This window comes from Pipistrellus hanaki (assembly GCF_964339955.1).
Source record: "Pipistrellus hanaki genome assembly, chromosome: 1".
In the NCBI taxonomy this organism is placed as follows: Eukaryota; Metazoa; Chordata; class Mammalia; order Chiroptera; family Vespertilionidae; genus Pipistrellus; species Pipistrellus hanaki.
The window spans coordinates 16,397,381-16,417,184 of NC_140503.1; the positions used below are offsets into that span (position 1 = coordinate 16,397,381).

Consider the following 19,804-nt stretch of genomic DNA (forward strand, 5'->3'; position numbering starts at 1 on the left):
TGCCCCAGAGAGGTGAAGATGTCGGTCTTCTGTTGCAGTTGACAAATCTTTGCAGCTGTTACATGATGGTGTGGCACTAATGTGTGGTCAGGACATGGGATACTTAATTTTTTACATAAAGTCCTAGATTCTCCCAGGCACACCAAGGGCACCATTTAATTTACACTGTATCTGTCTAAAATAGCAAAATATCATATACTTAAAAAAAATCTGTTTTGAGATTGGTGCCTTTCTTAATTGCAGTGGTTCACACAAAAAGTCATTTATGCATTCTCTGGCTTACATTCTCTCTCCCTCGGAGCTGAATGCACACTAATAAGAAGGAGCTCTAAGGTCCTCTATACCTTCTTCAATGGTCCTCTCCTCTCATAAACTCTAGTGTGGGACCTGTCACTTGACAAAGGAAGCTGCTGAAGCTTTGTGTCTTTTTTCTTTTTAAATATATTTTTATTTATTTCAGAGAGGAAGGGAGAGGGAGAGAGAGATAGAAACATCAATGAGGAGACAGAATCATCAATTGGCTGCTTCCTGTATGCCCCACATTGGGGTTTGAGCCTGCAAGCGGGGTATGTTGCACATACAGAATGCACATACAGAAATATACATACATACATATATATATATATATATATATATATATATATATATATATATATATATATATATATCAATGTGAAGCTGGATTAATTATTTCAAGGTGAATATGCCCATGTAACCACCACTCAGGTATAGAACTAGATATCACCAGCACACACAAGGCTGCTTTATTTCCCTTCCCTGTCACTAACTCCTTCCTTTTTAAACATGACCCTTGGTTTAACTTTTAACCCTGAAGCTTAATTTTGTCTCTTTTGGACTTCATATAAATGCAGTCATTCACGACATGCTGTTTTCGATGTTTGACTTCTTTTGCTAAACATTATGATTGTGATATTTTTGGGTGTTGTGCCCTGTACTTGCAGTTAGTTCATTTTTATTGCTCTTTAGTATTCCATTGTATGAATATACTGTAATATATTGTAATATTTTGTGATGGATATTGGAATTATTTCGAATTTTGGGCTGTTATGAATAATGCTGCAGTGACTGATTTTATTATTTTAGAACACCTGTGTGTTCATTTCTGTTGGAATGTAACATGCAGTGCAGTTGCTAGCTGCCTTCCAATTTACTAGGTCCTGAAAAGCAGGCTTTCAAAGTGGCTGCGTTAATTTACACTCTTACCATCAGTGTGTGAGGATTTGTGTTGTTCATCCTTTCCAACACTGATACTACTGAGTCTTTCAGTTATAGCCATTATGTTGAGTGTTTATGGTATCTCATTATGGCTTTAATTTACATTTTCATGATTACTAATGATAATGAGTATTTTTTTTTATTTTTTTGTTTGTTGGCTATTGGCTGTTTTCTTTTTTGAAGTGCCAGTTTGTTTTTTGCCCACTCTTTTATTGAGTTTCTTGCCATTTTATTACTGATTTGGGTGAGGCCTTTATATATCTTATATATGAGCACTTTATCAATTGTATATATTGCTAAGATTGTCTCCCATTCTACAACTGTTTCTTCTCATTTTTTAAAACTTTCATAATGGGATCTTCTGTTGATGACAGAAAATCTCTTTCATTCTCTACAAAGAGAAGTTGCTTAGATAATTTGATAATTATTATGAATGAGAGGACATATTTGCTTTTTGTTATAAATTAGAGACTATGGCAATCATGGATTACCTTATTGTTAATTGTTGAGATATTTCAAAGTTAAACTTCAGTGTCAGGTTTTAACCATTTCTGGTTCATCCTTACTGTTAGTGTATTGTCCTTCAGGCAGGATTCCAACCCATAGGCTAGGGAGTTTGACCAGGGACTCCCTTCCTTGGGAAGGCTCTCAACTTCAGTTTTTGCTTTTGATCCCACACATCTGTTAAAAACTGTTCAGCTTCTCAGTGTCTCAGTTGCCTTTTCTGAAATGGGCTGTTCTTTCAGGGAGAAAGTGGCCCTAAAATACGGACCGACCGACCTCTCTTAGTTTCTTTTTTATCTTGCATTTGGTCTCATATGTCTTGATTCTTTTAGTTTTCTACACTTAAATATATATATTTCAGAGAGGAAGGGAGAGGGAGAGAGAGATAGAAGCATCAATGATGAGAGGGAACATTGATCAGCTGCCCCATGCTCCACCCACCTCGCCCCCAGTGACTGAGCCCAAAACCTAGGCATGTGCCCTGATTGGGGATCTAACTGTGACCTCCTGGTTCATAGGTTGATGCTTAATCATGGAGTCATACCAGCCAGGCTAGTTTTCCAGATTTTTATTTAAAATATTATTTTTAGCTTTTTAAGTTATTTGCATTGGAAGGGGTGGTCTAAATTATTTAGCCTGTCATTTTTGGAAGTGAAACTCCCTCAATCTTTTTGTATATATCAGATTTTATTACTAGGTTTGTTATTTCTAATGCATAAGATTTTAGAGATTTTCAGATGTTGTATGAGGCTTCTTTTACTTCTATATAGGTATACAACTTGTGAGCATGCTTGTGACAAGGGCTTTGATCCAGACTTGAATATCCTTAGTGTTCTGCTGAGATCCTTGTAGATCTGAGAAACCATAGGTATATCTAGCTGAAATGTCATGCTGTCTTTTGACATTGTTAGATATTTGGGATGGTTTTGTTATTGGAGAAATGTGTGGATAGTCTTCCTCTGTTGTAAGTGTGAGTTGGATATCCCTGTCCCCACCGAGTGCTGGGGGTTGGTTCCTTATGATATCATTAGAAAAAGAATTTTCTGAGACTCACACAGGAGGATGAGTGCCAGGATTCTTGACCCAGCATTAAAAAGGGGTTCAGCAAGCTGGAAAAAGACTGTGCATAGATGATTAAAGAGTCCGGAGACGAAAGATAGTTTTGAAAGGCATTGGGGGTCAGAGGAATTCAGCTAAAGGTGCTAAAGACTCTTCTTGTCCCAGGACCCCTTGCTTTTTATTAACAGAATTTGTCCTAAGGCAAGGTGGAGACAATACACTTTGAAGGGTAGGGTTTCAAAGGTTAGGGTTTACAGAAGCATTGTCAGATTGGGGAATAGCCTACAATTGTTCAGGTGTTTGGCCAACAGGAAGCAATAACATGTAGATTAAGATGCCTTGAGCTGTCTAGCACCAAACGATTATCCTATTCAGGGTTGGGGGAGATGCTTTTTAGCTGTTTCAACAGATGATTACATATATGGTTCAACCCCTGTTGAGCCCCCAAGTCTCATCAACCTTTTGATGGAACTCTTGTAATTATGACATGCTGGTTTGGTTTCTGGCAGATGAGTAATTTCTATTTGTGTGGAATTATATCTGTGGTTTTCCCAAGCCCCATTTCCCTTAATCCAATCCTGGAAGAGGTACAACTGGGGATTCAGCAGAGCTAGAAGCAAAACCAGTATCCAGAGTTTCTTTTCCATGGTAGAGCTGGGTCCAGTAACAGCATCAGGCTAGTTACACACCATTACTCCATTGTTTTGTGTTCTGGTGCTCCTGCATTTTGTGCAAATGCAGGAGCACCAGAGTCCCACAGGCCAGGAGTCAAGCTTGAGCAAGCAAGAAAGAGCGAGAGAGAGAACTCCTTTGACTAGGACGGTGGTCGGCAAACTCATTAGTGAACAGAACCAAATATCAACAGTAAAACGATTAAATTTCTTTTGCGAGCCAAATTTTTAAAACTTAAACTTCTTCTAATGCCACTTCTTCAAAATCATCTTGCCCAAGCCATGGTATTTTGTGAAAGAGCCACACTCAAGGGGCCAAAGAGCCAAATGTGGCTCATGAGCCACGGTTTGCTGGCCACTGGACTAGGAGATCAAATATATTAAATCGTCTTGTGCTTGTAGTGTCCATGCCTTCTCTGGCCCATGACCTGTTCCCAGGTATGACTGATAGGCAAGCACAGAATTGACTGAGCATGTGTCTGTTCTTCCTCTGTCCAGTCTCTTTCCCCAGGATCTGCAAGGAACAGGCCAGATGGCTTCCTGGCAAAGCTGCACAAATTATATGCCTATAATATTTGCCTTTCCCTTGTTCCTTTCCTGCTATTAATAACTGGGTGCATTACAATGTTATCAGTTTGAATTTTTGAAAATACTGATTTGCATAGTGCACATTGCCTTTGTTAAGTTTCTCCTTTCGCCATGTTAAAGAGAACCCCAAATGAACTGTTACCACTTCATATTTTTTTCTTTCATAAAGCAAATAAAGCTAGCAAGTACTATCGATATTTACATAGTCTGGAGTGTGAATGTGGGTCTAAAGTGTAACCACTGAGCTAAAAGTTAACAGTTAGCTAAATTTAGAGACAGCCTTTTACATCATCATTACCACTGATCGGAGTCACTCGACATCAATCAAAACTATGACTGCACAACTGCAGGTCACACCTCCCTATTCACAGCTCATTGATGTAGTTGGTGTATACACCTTGCCAATTTCCTCAGCTGCCCGTGTGCTCAGCTCATCAGGACACGCTCTTTTATATTGTCAGAACCTGGAGAATTGGACACACCTAACTGGGCACCCAGTTCAGTTGTTCACCTGCCAGTTCCTCACATCAAGTTGTGATGTAACAGCTTGTTTGGTAAATGTGCTCTCAAGTGAGGTTGTTCTTAGTTGTACAGAGGACATCTGAATCATGTGGGTGCATGTCCTCCTGATTAGGAAACAGCTGTCTAATGCAAAACCTTAAAAGTGATGTTATTGAAATTTGGAAGGTCTTCCAAAGGTCACATGATGTTTACTTCCAATTTGTACAAGGCTTAATATAGATTTTATGAATTACTTATTCCAACTGAAGTCAACATTTACATTTTGTAACTATTTGACGTATTGTGTTGCATTTGTGAATTCATGATAGCATACTGTCAGAAAAGATGTGGTTTTGTTATTTGAGCATTAAACTTCTCAGAGACTGCAACTGTTTCCCCCTCCGGATTTAGGTTTAGAATAAAATTTCCAAAATGATGTACGTTCATGGTAGAAAACTTTTAAATATTGTACAAATATACAAAGAAAAATGAAGGACTGCCTCTGTCTCCCACCAATTTCATTTTCTGTTGGTAACCGCTGTTAATCTCATTTATTGTGCATTATTCCGAGGCTACACTTGTTTCTCGTGCATTTTCTCAGTAACTAAAATATATCTTGAAAGTTTATAGAACACATTTTTCTTTGAGAGGCAAAAGGTACCGGTTTCTATCATACATGCCAAGGTCTGATTTGTTAATCCTTTGTGAATCATAGATTTTTGTTTGTTTGTTTTTCAAGCTGCCTGTTGGGAGGGAATAGTTATTATTCATAGCATGATATTATGGAAAATATTTTATGTTAACACTTAATTGTGGTAATAAACACTATCACATGGACCTTTTACCACAGAGGACATTCGTTATCTAGAATTAACCCAGTTTAATATGATATGAGTGCATATTAGTTTTACTATTCATGGAGGAAAAAGTCAATTTTATTTTAGTTTCTATAGAAGGGTCCCTATGTTAATTAAAAATGTAAACATGGATCCAGCTGTTTCTGAAAGAGTAGGCCATGAATTCAAGTAAGAATTCTCAACCCTGCATTTAGGATAACATGGTTATTGCACAGATTGCAACAGCAGGTTATACAACAAATACGTATTGAAATGCATTTTACAACAGCATCTACTGTGAAAGATCTGAGGAATCAATGTATTGAAAAATCGGGATACAATCCCATAAACAGAAGGCCTTTGCTTTCATTTCACCTCTGCTCATTAAAGCTAGCTTTAAATGCTATTCTAATGTTTATTCTTATTATACTATTTTTATACATAAATATGGAAAAGTTGGACTCTTTGATATCTGTGTAATACATTTAATTGGTTCACATGGATCTCAATAAAAATGTACTTTTTAGCATTAGCTGTTTAGAATTTTTCCTTTATGTCTCAGAAATAAAAAAAAAAATGAAAATGAGGAGGCATTGATGAATGCAGTCTTTAAAATAATTTGTATTACTGGGAATTATTTTATCATTCCACAGTAGTAAGTTATGCTGTGTCATTAGGTACAGAGCCCATGCTCTTCTGTTTAGAGCTGTGTTTACCTGCTCTTCCTCTGGTCTGCTCAGTCTCAGAAAATGGCACTGTAATCCATCCAGTGGACATCTAAGAGTCACTCTAGGTCTTTTCCTGCATAGCACACTTCCAGTCCATGATAAAATTGTGCCCCCTTTTATTTCTGAAGTTTTGCTCAGTTCCATCTTCTTCTGTCTGATGCTTCTCTTCAGGCACCATCACTTCACTGAGTCCCCTCTCTCTCATTCTCTCTTTCCATCCTTTCCTTTCCTCCTTCCCTCTTTTCCTTTTTCAAATCAATACACATATCCGAGGGTAAGGATAAAAACATTTGCATTAGTTATCTATGGATGCATATCAAATTTCCTGAACTTGCTGGCTTAAAACATTTATCATGACAGTTTCTGTAGGTTAGGGGTCCAGGCCTGGCTTAGCTGGCTCCTTTGGCTCTGAGTCTCTCACAGGCCACAGCCATCTCACATCTTGCCTGCAATGGATTTACTTCCTTCCTAGCTCATTCAATTTCTTGGACTAAAGTATCAGTTTGTCATGAACGGATGGTCGCAGGGCTCTTTTGTTTCCTTTACATATGGCCTTCCCACAGAGCATCTCACAACATGGCAGCTTGATTCATCAGAGCAAGCAAGCAAGAAGGCAGGAGAGAGGGCCAGCCAGAAGAACATGTTAGAAAGATGGGAGTCATAATTTTTTATAACCTAAGTATGAACATGACTTGTTTTGTATTCTGTTTATCGGAAGGATGTCACTAGAGCCAGTCTAAACTCCAGAGGAGGAAATTACACAAGTGCATGAATACCCGGAAGCAGAGACCATTGAAACCTTGTCAAAATCTGCCTAACCCAAACATTATTTAAAAACTGAGAACTCTAAATCATCATATGTCCTGGCTGTGGTGCTGAAGTGGAAAATGTCTAAGTAATTTTAGATTTTTATCCCTCAGTATTTGGTTACTTGAACTGCTTTAATTTTGATTAGGATGCCAATAAGCATATTCTTCTTTCCTGAAATATAGAACTTATCCAACTCATTGAATTTAATTAGAGAAATCCTAACTCCTGATTTAGTGTAAGTCCTTAATAGATAACAAGCTATTAGAAGACAGTGTCTGTGGATGCAGCTTGTGTATTGCTCTATGCCTATCCTCTACCTAGCATAATTTAACTGGGGCAAATTAGTGTTCGTGCATGCTTGCCAGATGAATGCATGAAAGTGGACCTAGGATTACAAGATACTGCTGGAAATGGAGATTCACTGGGCTCTCATTTTTCTCACTAATTAGTTGTATGATCCCAGATTAATAACTTCATTAGTGATTTATGTCTTTTGACTCAACAGTTTCACTTAAAGATTGTATCTTTAGTGTACAAAATAATCTTATATAGGAGTGTTTGTCACAGTATGTACTAGTAAAAATAAACAATTGTTTTCTCACTATCAATAGATAATTATTCTATTTTATATTTATTTAAAAAACATTTTTTTTTTTTTTTTTACAGAGAGGAAGGGAGAGAGATAGAGAGTTAGAAACATTGATGGGACAGAAACATTGATCATCTGCCTCCTGCACACCTCCTATTGGGGATGTGCCCACAACCAAGGTACATGTCCTTGATCAGAATTGAACCTGGGACCTTTCAGTCCACAGGCCGATGCTCTATCCACTGAACCAAACCAGTTAGGGTTATAGGGAATTATTTTAATCAATTATGAAGAATGGTGTACTTTTTAAGAATATATAGTTTTATTTGTTGTCATGGAAAGTTGTCCATGAGATGTAATAGAAAAAAAATTTACAAGCACTATGTGAAATACCCAAATTTTGTTAAAAAAAAAAAAAAAGAAATAAAATGGATATGTGATTGACTTATCATGTACATATGCATAAAAAATTCTGGAAATATATAACAAGATTGTTTTGGTGGATGGTATTAGCAGATTATTTTTATTATTCTGAATTATTTTTGGTTGTAATAAATATATATAACATAAAATTCACCATTTTACCCATTTTTAAGTATTCAGTTTAGTACATTCACAGTTGTATAACCAAATCCAGAACTCTTTTCATCTTGCAAAATTGAAATGATGCCCATTTAGTAAAAGTCTCCAGTCAGAACATCACAACCTTCCTAGGCATGTTGCCTCTGACAACCACCATTGTACTGTATGTATTTGACTACTCTAGGCACCTCATTTCTTAGCATAATGTTTTCACAGTTCATCCATGTTATAGGATGTGTAAGAATTTTCTTCCATTTTAAGGCTGAACCCATACTCCATTGTATGTATAAGCCATATTTGGTTTATCTACTTACCTGCCAATAGACACTTGGGTTGCCCCCATCTTTTGGCTATTATGAAGAATGCTGCTTTGAATATGGGGGTGCAAATATCTGCTTTCAATTCTTTTGGGTATATACCTAGATATGGAATTGTTGGATCATATGATAATTTAAAAAAATATATATTTTATTGATTTTTAACAGAGAGAAAGGGAGAGAGATAGAGAGCTAGAAACGTCGATGAGAGAGAAACATGGACCAGCTGCCTCTTGCACACCCCCTACCAGGGGGCACATGCCCGTGACTGGAATCGAACCCGGGACTTTTCAGTCCGCAGACCGACGCTCTACCACTGAGCCAAACCGGTTTTGGCTCATATGATAATTTTTAAAAAAATATTTTAAGGAATACCACACTGTTCCCATAGTGGTCTACCATTTTGTATCCCACCAGCAGTGCAGGAGTTCCAATTTCAACACTAATTTTTTTATAGTAGCCATAATAGTGATTCTGAAGTTGTTCTTTATTGTGTATTTTCTGGTGTGTTGCTATTACTTTTTATATTTACAGTGAACAATAAATATATTTTCATTTTATAAAAATTGAATGAATTAATCACTTTTGCTTTTTAGTATTTAGTCAATATCATTTTCTCTTACAGCAGGTGCTGCGTTTATTTCAGATGCAGTAGTAAATTGTTGGGATATTATGGTTGGTTTTCAGGATAAATTAGAAGCTTGATGCTGAGGGGTTTTTTGAGTTTTTGTAAAGAACTGCAACTATCAGTGAATATCTGGTTTCTAAGCACTAGAAGTTGAAAACACTAGACTTATTAGTCTTAGTAAATAGTGCTGATTTTTTTTGAGAGAATATTTTTGCTCAGACTTCATTAACTAATCAAACTTGTTCTTACTGATGTGTTTTTTTTTTTTTTTTTTTTTTTTTTTTTTTTTTTTTTTTAACAAACTTAGTCTGAGGTATAATTTGCAGTAAAATTAATCTGCTTTAAGTGTTCAATTTTTAGTAAATGTACTGAGTAGTGAAACCATCACCATAATTCAGTTTAGAACATAGTCCTTGTCCTAGTAAGATCCCTAGTGACCAGGACCATTTTTGGCTATAAAATTGACAAAAAAATATTTCTTACAAGAGCTGTATTTATTGATTCTCTTAAAGGAAAGCAAATATGTTCTGTTTACCAGCACCAAATAAACACGTCATCAAATAGTGTAAATTTTATTTAGTGGACTATTTAGTGGTAACTCACAAAGTGTTTTTGAATTTTCCAAACTTTTAGCAGGGAAAATCTTGCATCAGAGAGGAAAATTCTTTCATGTTTATTTTAGAGAGTCCCAATTAATTATTTTTCAGTTTGACTTTAGTTTTTGATATTTTCAGCTGGTTTATTTTTAGCAGATCACACTAGACAAGATTGACAAGCTAATGAAAATCCCTTTCAATTATTTGCTGCACATAAACATCAAAACCTCCCGAGGCAGGTCATGCTTATAGATAATTAAAACGATAAAGAACTAAACAGATTTAACAGTTTACCAGAGTAAGAAATGAAGGAGCTTTACAAAATTGCTGTTTTTCTCATGTTTCACCAGAGGGCACTCTTTTCTAGTTTATTGCTTTTAACGCTCACCTATTCAATTACTATTTTATGCTTTGAAAAATATAAGTTCTTTTTTGGGATTCAGGTTTGGATTATTTAGAGACTAATGATTGCTTTTTAAAATGTTTTTTAGTTTTTGTGTGATCTGTTTTATAATTGTGTCATGAAAAAGGGCTCTACAAACAAGCCAGTCTTAAGTGCTTTGGGCAGTAGTGTATCTGGCGTAAATGAAAAATAGAGGTGAGTTAGTCCTTTTTCTTCCTCTTCACCTAACAGCTCTGTAATGTCAGTACTTCTGTTTGTTCGTGTTAAGGTTTCAGATCGGGTGGAGCGACGGCTGCAAGAAATAGAAAGGGAGATGCGCACAGAAAGAGAACTGGTGGAAAAACGCCAGGACCAACTGGGACTTATTTCTTTGCAGCTACAAGAGGTTTGTGAAAAATACCTTCTCAGAATGTTCGTCTTGATCTTAGGTAACTGTTAGCTGTTGCTAAATCATCACAATCCCTTAGTTGTTACCCTATGACAGTGTAGTTCAGTCCACATGAGAAGTATAACATGTTTATAGTTTAGTGAGAGAAGACAGCCCTCTCTGGGTCAAACCCAGAATCTACTGCTTGCTAGCTGTGTCATGTGGACCAGATCCTCACCTTTTCTAGGCCTGTGGGAAGTGGAAATAATCGTAATTTTACTGTAATCAGATTGGTGCAAGGATAAACGAGTTAAGCAGTAAAGCACTTAACATAGTGTCTGGCATGTACTCAAAAAATATTAACTGAAAGTATAATTACTCTGATTGATTTTCCTTGACATAACAGGGGTCAGCAAACTGGCCACATGGACTGAATCTGACTCATTGGCTATTTTTGTAAATAAAATTTTATTGGAGCACAGCTGTTCCCATTCATTTCCAATTTGTCTGGGGGTGCTTTTGTGACACAATGGATGTGTTGAGTAGCTATGAAAGAGACTGTATGGTCCACAAAGCCTTTGTTAGATATTCACTGCCTGGCCCTTTATAGAAACATTAGAGGCCCAGTGCATGAAATTCATGCAAGGGGAGGGGGGGAGGGAGATAGGGCAGTGTCCCTCAGCCCAGCCTGCATCCTCTCCAATCTGGGACATCCCTCTCACAATCCAGGACTGCTGGCTCCCAACTGCTCATTTGCCTGCCTTCCTGATTGCCCCTAACTGCTTCTGCCTGCCAGCCTGATCACCCCCTAACCACTCCCCTGCCAGCCTGATTGATGCCTAACTGCTCCCCTGCCAGCCTGTTTGCCCCTAACTGCCATCCCCTGCAGGCCTGGTCACCCCTAACTGCCATCCCCTGCAGGCCTGGTGACCCCTAACTGCCCTCCCCTGCAGGCCTGGTCCTCCCAATTGCCCTACCCTGCTGGCCATCTTGTGGTGGCCATCTTGTGTCCTCATGGGATCTTTGATCACATGGGGACAGCAATTTTGTGTGTTGGAGTAATGGTCAATCTGCATATTACTCTTTTATTAGATAGGATAGAGGCCTGGTGCAAGAGTGGGGGCCGGCTGGTTTGCCCTGAAGAATGTCCTGGATCAGGGTGGGGGTTCCCTTGGGGCATGGGGCAGCCTGGGCGAGGGGCCTGTGGTGGTTTGCAGGCCAGCCACGCCCCCTGGCAACCCTTGCGGAGGTCCTGGTATCTAGGGTTTATTTATCTTCTACAATTGAAACTTTGTAGCCTGGAGCAGAGCCAAGCCTTCTGCTTACTCCATGGTGGCAGCCATATCTGTTGGAATTTATGTATCTTCTATAATCGAAACTTTGTAGCCTTAAGCGAAGGTCTGGGCTGGCCAGGGTGTGTGGAAAGCTTGGCTTCCTCCTTTGCTGGGGGCAACCCTAGCCTCCCGCTCTTTCCAGCTCTGTGGCTGCCGCCATTTCTGTTTGGATTTGTTTACCTTCTATAATTGAAACTTTGTAACCTTGAGTGGAGGCCTATGCCGGCAAGGGCAGATGGAAAGCTTGGCTTCCTCCATTGCTGGGGAAACCTAAGCCTCCCTCCTGCTCTCTGTGGCTGAAGGCATCTGGTTGGGGTTAATTTGCATACTCGCTCTGATTGGCTGGTGATCGTAGCTTGTGGTGTGGCTTATGGATGTGGCTTATGGCTGTAGTGGAGTAATGGTTAATTTGCATATTACTCTTTTATTAGATAGTATTTGCCAACCCCTGGATAAGACTGTAAGACTGTCATCAAATCAATGAAAAATAGAGGTCACTTATTCTTTAGATACCATTTTATTTTGAAATGTCAGACTTACGAAGAAATTAAAAAATTAGAACAAAGAATTTCTGTATATCCTATATCTAGATTCCCCCAATATTCAAATTTTACCAGACTAACTTTATCATTTCTCTACACACACACAAACACACACACACACACACACACACTTTTTTGCATTAGTTGCACACAGGATATAAATATTTGATACCTAAACAATATGGTGTGTATATTCTCTTTCTTAATCACAGGAAATTATCATTGGATCAATACTGTGATGTAGACTACATGTCTTATTGAATTTGTGCCACTGATGTCCTTTTCTGATCTAGGATACAGTTCAGGGTTACAGATAGCATTTGGCTGTCACGTCTGTTTAATCTCTTTTAATGTGGAATAGGGTTTCAGTCTTTCGTTGTCATTCACACCCTAAGAACTTTGTAGAATACTGGCCAGTTATTTTGTAGAATATCTTTCATTTTTGGTTTGTTGACGTTTCCTCACAATCAGATTCAATACTTTCAGCAGGAAATCTAGAGTAATGGTATTATGCTCTTCCCAGGATATCATGTCAGGAGGCATGTAATGTCAGTTTTTTCCATTACTTAAAATAGAACTGTTGCCTGCCAAGTTTTTTACTAAAATCACTATTATGTGTTTGTAATTATTTATTTTACTAGAGGCCTGGTGCATGAAGTTCGTGCACTGGGGGTGGTGGTATCCCTCAGCCCAGCCTGCACCCTCTCCAATCTCGGACCCCTTGAGTGATATTCGACTGCCTGTCCACAGGGATCAGGCCTAAACTGGCAGTCGGGCATCTCTCTCACAATCCAGGCCTGCTGGCTCCCAACTGCTCCCTACCTGCCAGCCTGATCACCCCCTAACCACTCCCCTGCCAGCCTGATCTATGCCTAACTGCTCCCCTGCCAATCGATTGCCCTCCTCTGTTGGTCTGACTGCCCCCAACTGCCCTCCCCTGCTGGCCTTGTTACCCCCTACTGCCCTCCCCTGTAGGCCTGGTTGCCTCCAATTGCCCTCCCCTGCAGGACTGGTCACCCCAACTGCCCTCCCCTGCAAGCCTGATCCCCACAACTGCCCTCCCCTGCTGGTCAGATCACCCACAACTGCCCTTCCCTGCTTGCCATCTTGTGGCGGCCATCTTTGACCACATGGGTCCAGCCATCTTGTGCGAGGGTGTGAGGGTTAATTTGCATATCACCTCTTCATTATATAGGATGGGAAGATGCTTTGAGACTTGAAAATAGCCTAATATCACACCCATGAATTTTTGTATCTAATATTGATTATTGTATGAGACACTTATTATTAAAAGTGATACTAAATGATGAGTTTCTTTAAAAGTTCCATCATTGTCCACATTTATTTTTTGTAATTCTATAGTAAGGAAAGTATTTGTCTTTTTCTTCATTCATTCATTTTTATTGGTATAGATTTGTGAATTCTCATTTTATTATGTTGTTTATGTTTTATTATTATAGAAAATAAATTTGTCAAAATTCCCTTAAAGTGTTTTTTAGATTTATACAATAGGTATAAAAATTAGAAATAAGAAGAAAACAAAAAGATTAAAATCAAAAGGAATTTTTTTCTTTCACCAAATGGTTTTCTCCGAAAGTGATATTCTACAAACCACACTCACGTGTGCATGGAAATCATTACCCTTATTAATTGACAGATTAACAGAAATTTCTTATGTAGAAATACTGCTGCTTGAAAATTAGGAACAAAAATTGCAACTCTGAAATTACATGTACATTGATAGAAAAATCTGCTTTTGTTTTCTAAAATTCCACTTTTCTTCATTTCACAAAGGGAGGCTTACACTTGTTAGTCGGTAATTACTTTGAAAAGGATACTTTGTTGAATAATTAGATACAGCATGTGGGTAGCCTTTTTTTTTTTTTAGACATTGATTTTTATACATTTATTCTCAAAGCAAATTGCATCTGGTGAGCATAAGAATAGTACTGAAGAGACAATTGCTCTTTTTGCAGGAGAAAATTAGAAAAATTTCCCGTACTTATTTTCTCCTCTCTCTGCAGAATGCCCCAAATTACAAAGAAGCGGGGGGAGGAAGATTGCTTCCCACCCGCTTTGAGAAACCGGAGCCTGAATATTTGCAGTGCAATTGTCAGTTTGACTAAAAGCTTGAGGTGTGATTCGGAATGCCCTTTCTGACAATAGAGGATCACTATTGATAAGAAATGTTTAATTTCGTACTTTGTCACTTTAATATACACGATGACCTATGCACTTACAAAAGGTGGTTTTGGATTGCATAGTGCAGGGAGGATTAATTCAGGCCGATGCATTTCCTACTCCCAGGTTAAGAGGCTCTCACACTTTTCTGGAAAGGTCATGTTTAAGGAGAGGAACACTGTTTTCTTTTCAATATTAAAAAATACTTATGGAAATCCTTGTACTCTGTGATAACGGTAATCAGTGTGTTTTGTTTTTGGCTATGGAGAACAACTGAATCTGCACGTTTTGCCATTCTGCCACCCTAAAATGTGTAATTCAATGTTAGTGAAAGTTATGACATTTAAAAGTAGTTAAAAGATTAGGAGCGATTTATTAAAAATCGCAGGATGTCAGAGTTTTCTGGGTATAAGGTCATATTACAGGGAGGCGGTCTATGGCTTGGGCTGAAGCCTACTTTTTTAGTGATCTTATGAGGCCCTTAGGTCCTCAGGGCTTTATTTGTTTCCATTTAATTATAAAACAATATTTATTAATCTTTGGAAATCAGATGAGGAAGAGCCGCTCTCCTTTTCTTGTCTAGAGTTTTTAAGGAATTGTTGACTGTTTTCTGTTTTTTATTTTATTTTATTTTATTTTATTTTCTCTATTGGTCTGAGCAAAGGGGCTCTGCGTACTCTGGAGTCAGTCCACTTCCTTTTTGATCCTCTACTGCAGGGGTCTTCAAACTACGACCCACGGGCCACATGCGGCCCGCAGAGGAGTCTGATCCGGCCCGCCAGGTTTTTTGGGCAGTGAGCGCAGCTGAGGTGTTACAGTAGGAATTAGTAGTTCATATAGTCCGGCCCTCCAGCTCTCTGAGGGACCGTGATCTGGCCCCCACTTTAAAAAGTTTGAGGACCCCTGCTCTACTGCTTATGATTTCACATGAATGTCAGGTTTTCATAACTCTGTAAGGATTTTCATTGGCCTTCAACCCTCGTATCACAGGTCAAACAACTTTGTTTTGGTATCTCAATAGAGGTCTCTTTAGAGAGAGGAGTGCTTTATATTAGTTTTGCAAAAATATTCTTTTCATATATCTTTCAATTTTGAGTGGTTGTTCTAGCACTCTGAACTTTTACTAAAGAAATTGGAATATTGTTAAGCTAATAACCATCATCAACCTTTTTTTGTTGAACTATTATACAAACAATAAAGTGTTTGTTTAACATTAAGGTGCATTTATCATATTAACAGACTCCTTCCCATCATGTGCTTAATAGTAAGGTGACCTTGATTAGTTAAATTTAATGGAGTGGGTGGGATGGTGGGTACTAGGATCATGAAAGAGGTTTTTTTTAAAAACTCTTTTGTAGGTCCAAAATTCACATAAAATCTTAGATAAAATTTCTAGCTTTTGACTGGCATTTTGGAAATTTCTGACTTGGTTTTTACTAGCAGTTTCTTGTAAATGGAATGTTATTTCTTCAACTTCAGTTGAATTACTTAAAATGAAAATTGGAGATGAGTGCTGGGTGTATGTTTGTATATGCTTTTCAGAGCATTTCGTAGCATATGGAAATGCTGATTCCCTCATTTACCCCATCAAGAATATTCCATATGATCTAGGGTGATTGAGATGCCTTAAAGTTTAAAGGTGCTTCATGGAAAAGTCTGTGAGGTAGATGAGGCATGGAGTCTTAATAGAAGATGGTGAAGATTAAGTGAGGAATTAAGTGCAAGGTAGGAGCTCAACTCAGTAGTTTTTCAATCTAGAAAACCAGATTATGGGAGCTTCATCAATAAAATAAGGCCATTTGCAGAAAAGTTAAAGTAATTGATACTGGCTTTTTTTTTTCTCCAATATTTTCCTTAATCTTTTGGCATTAGTACCAATTATGAAAAACCTAATAAAGAAGTGGCTATTCATTCCTTCCCAGAAATGTTACTTTGGCTCGAGACACTGAGTAAAATGGACACTTCATGTAAGAAAAGCCTTGGGTACTGTTTATTAATGTATTTAGTTGGGAGTCATTAAGGGAGAAGTTCCCAGGAAGCCAAGAATGTTTTCCTAATGTCCTCTTAATAGCATTAGCATTTCCCTGGAGACTTCTGTGTCTAATCAGAGGGGATCCTACTTAGACAAATGTTCTAAAGTGGTCTCATTTAACCCCTTCTCCTGAACTTCCTTTCCTCATTATCCTACTTGGTTTGGAGATGTAGATTTAGTACTCCACTCCACTTACCTTCCCAGGGCTGAATTGGAAAACTTTTGCTTGGCCATTCACTTTACCCTCTTCTTGTTCCCATAGTCAATGCCTTCCTTTTTTTAGTTATCCCCCACATTTTCAGATACTTATTTCATAACACAAGCCTCCCTTTCCCCACTCATATTTTTAGATATCTTTTATTTTTATTTTTTGTTGATCCTTATTTGACGATACTTTTTCATCAATTTTTTTTTAAAAGGTTAATACAACAAATGTTATGTGCTATATATTTTACAGCAATAACATTTTAAAAAATATATTTTATCGAGTTTTTACAGAGAGGGATAGAAAGCTAGAAACATCAATCAGCTGCCTCCTGCACAGCCCCCACTGGGAATGTGCCTGCAACCAAGGTACATGCCCTTGACCAGAATTGAACCTGGGACCTTTCAGTCCATAGGCAGGCGCTCTATCCACTAAGCCAAACCGGCTTCGACACTTTTCATCAATTTTTACAGAGAGTGGAGCAGGGAGGAGGAGACAGAGACAGAAAAACATGGATGTGAGAGACATATTGATTTGGGCCAGGGATCAAGCCTGCACCCGAAGTATGTGCCCTTGACCAGAATTCAACCTTGGAACCCTTCAGTCGTTGGGCCAACACTGTGTACTGAGCCAAACAGCTAAGGCTAGACGTCTTTTATATAAATGCCCATTGAGTTGCCCTCACATTGACCATCCCAATAGCCTTCTTGGGTCTTGAGAAAAGAGAGGTGGAATTTACAAGTAAATGAGAGTTTAAAAATAAAACAGAAGTTCTGTGGAAAACACAAGGAAACCTCATTGTTTTCCTACTCCTTAGGACACGAGCTCTAGAATTCAACCCGTTGTCAGGCCTTGGTGACCAGGTGGGTATTAGGCAGAGAGGAACACGGATGCTGAGGCACTGGGTATCGCAGTAGGACAGCCACACAGGTGCTGCTCTGAAGGAAAACGTGTGCATCAGGAGAACATTTGAAAACTCCTGCTCTAGTGTTTATTCTTCCTGGGTGAAGCTATGTGTGTAGGATAAGTCTGAGCCTTATTTTGAGCTACACTTTTTATTCTTGTAATAGTTCCAATGCCATCGACTATTTTTTTTTTTTTCAAAGATGGTTTTTTTCCTCCTCATTGTTCAATTTTTAGATAGTGATAATTATATGAAGTTTTTTGTCTTAGGTTGTTACTGTTACCATATCTTGATGTGTTGTCTCGTAGTACTCATTTTGAGCATTTTGCATTTCTAGCATTTAACACAATTTGCACTTAGTAAATATTTGCTTAATGCATTAAGTAGTAACCACATTAATACATTATTTTGATCCAATGTAAAAAGTATTTATTCACCTATAATTAAATGCATAACTAAATGTGATCATATCACAAATGATCAGACAAGCATTCTCTTTTTTAATGTATCTTTATTATTGACTTGGCTCATTTCCCCTTGTCCCTTCCCCTTTGCTCTCTCATCAACATTCCCCCTACTCCCTAAAAAAGAAAAAAGTGTAAATATCTTGGGATATAACCCTTGATATTTCTCCTTGTGCTCTAAATTATCCTGGACAGACATAGATAGACTATATATATCTTTGCATAGATAGGTGTTTTCTTTCTTTCTTTTTTTTTTTTTTTTAAATCCTTACCCAAGAATGTTTTCTGTTGATTTCAAGAGAGAGTGGAAGAGAGAAAGATAGAGAGAAATATCAATGTGAGAGAAACACATTGATTGGTTGCTTCCTGCATGAGCCCTGATGAGGGCCCAGGCTGGGAAGGAGCCTGCAACCATATATGCCCCTGACCGGAATCGAACTGGGGCCCTTTGGTCCACAGGCTGAAGCTCTATCCACTGGGCAAAACTGGCTAGGGCTGCTTGTTTTTTGTTGTTGTTTGTTTGTTTTTGTTTGAGCAGGAGAAAGGGGTAAGGGAAGGGGAGAGAGAGAGAGAGAGAGAGAGAGAGAGAGAGAGAGAGAGAGAGAGAAAGAAACATCAGTTTGTTGTTCTACTTACTTATGTATTCATTGGTTGATTCTTATATGTGCCCTGACTAGGACTGAACCTGCAACATGTACATATGCGGACTATACTATAACCAACTGAGCTACTCGGCAAGGCCATAAAGGACTTCTTTCTTTATTTTTTTTGATATGCTTTTATTTTTGATATGATCACATCATATATATGTATATTTATGCATCTTGCTTTTTTATGTGACCAATACTTTCTGGAAATTTTTCCAACTAGTTGATATAGTTCTTACTTAATCTTTTATTACCACAGATGGACGCTTTATTATCATAGAGATTACCAGGTTATTTTTCCAAAAGGTTCTAACTCTTCATATTTCTGTCGGCAAACTGGTTGAGAATGGCTCTTTCCCCCACATTTCTACCAGTAGTAATCATTATAGTTTTTATTTTTGCTGGAGTGATAGGTATAAAGTGTTAACTTATTTTTATGTTCACTTGCATTTCCCAATTTGAGCATCTTTTCCCATATTTGTAGCAGTTTTCATTTGGGCCTGTACAGATCACCTGGTTATCTGCTCATTTTAAAATACTGGACTATTTGTGCTTTCCCCAGAATTCTACTTTTTTAATGGTAGGAGGAAGAAATCTAAGTTTTTTTGTTTGTTTGTTTTGTTAATCCTCACTTGAGGATATTTTTCCATTAATTTTTAGAGAGAGTGGAAAGGAGGGGGAGTGACAGAGAGAAAAGCATTGATGTGAGAGACACACATCTATTGGTTGCCTCCCACAGGTGCCCTGAGCCTGCCTCCAAGGTATGTGCTCTTGACAGGAATCGAACCGGGTCCCTTTGGTCCAAGGGCCAAACCGGCTAGGGCACTAAGTTTTTTTTTTTTTTTTTTATATGACAAATCAGGTATCTCAGCATCATTTTTGAATAAATTGTTTTTCCCCTCTGATTCTAATGCCACTTCAATTATGCATCTAGTTTCCCATGATATCTTCTGGGTTCTATGTACATTGTATTGATCTGTTTATCTATTTCTGAACTGTTATCATTTTGTCTCAATTATTATAGCTTTTATTATATTTTGGTAAATGATAATGAAAATCTCCTTTCGTGTTTTATGAAAT

General features: G+C 38.0%; 1 protein-coding gene across 3 annotated transcripts in view; it reads left to right on the forward strand.

The window, feature by feature from the left end:
* The window catches only part of CEP128 (centrosomal protein 128), a 313,428-nt gene that overhangs the window by 40,759 nt on the left and 252,865 nt on the right, over positions 1-19,804 (forward strand). For all 3 annotated transcript variants that reach the window (XM_084891426.1, XM_084891427.1, XM_084891428.1), the window contains exon 10: positions 10,317-10,433. In XM_084891426.1, the coding sequence (XP_084747552.1) occupies positions 10,317-10,433 (117 nt within the window). The remainder of the gene's footprint in view (positions 1-10,316; positions 10,434-19,804) is intronic.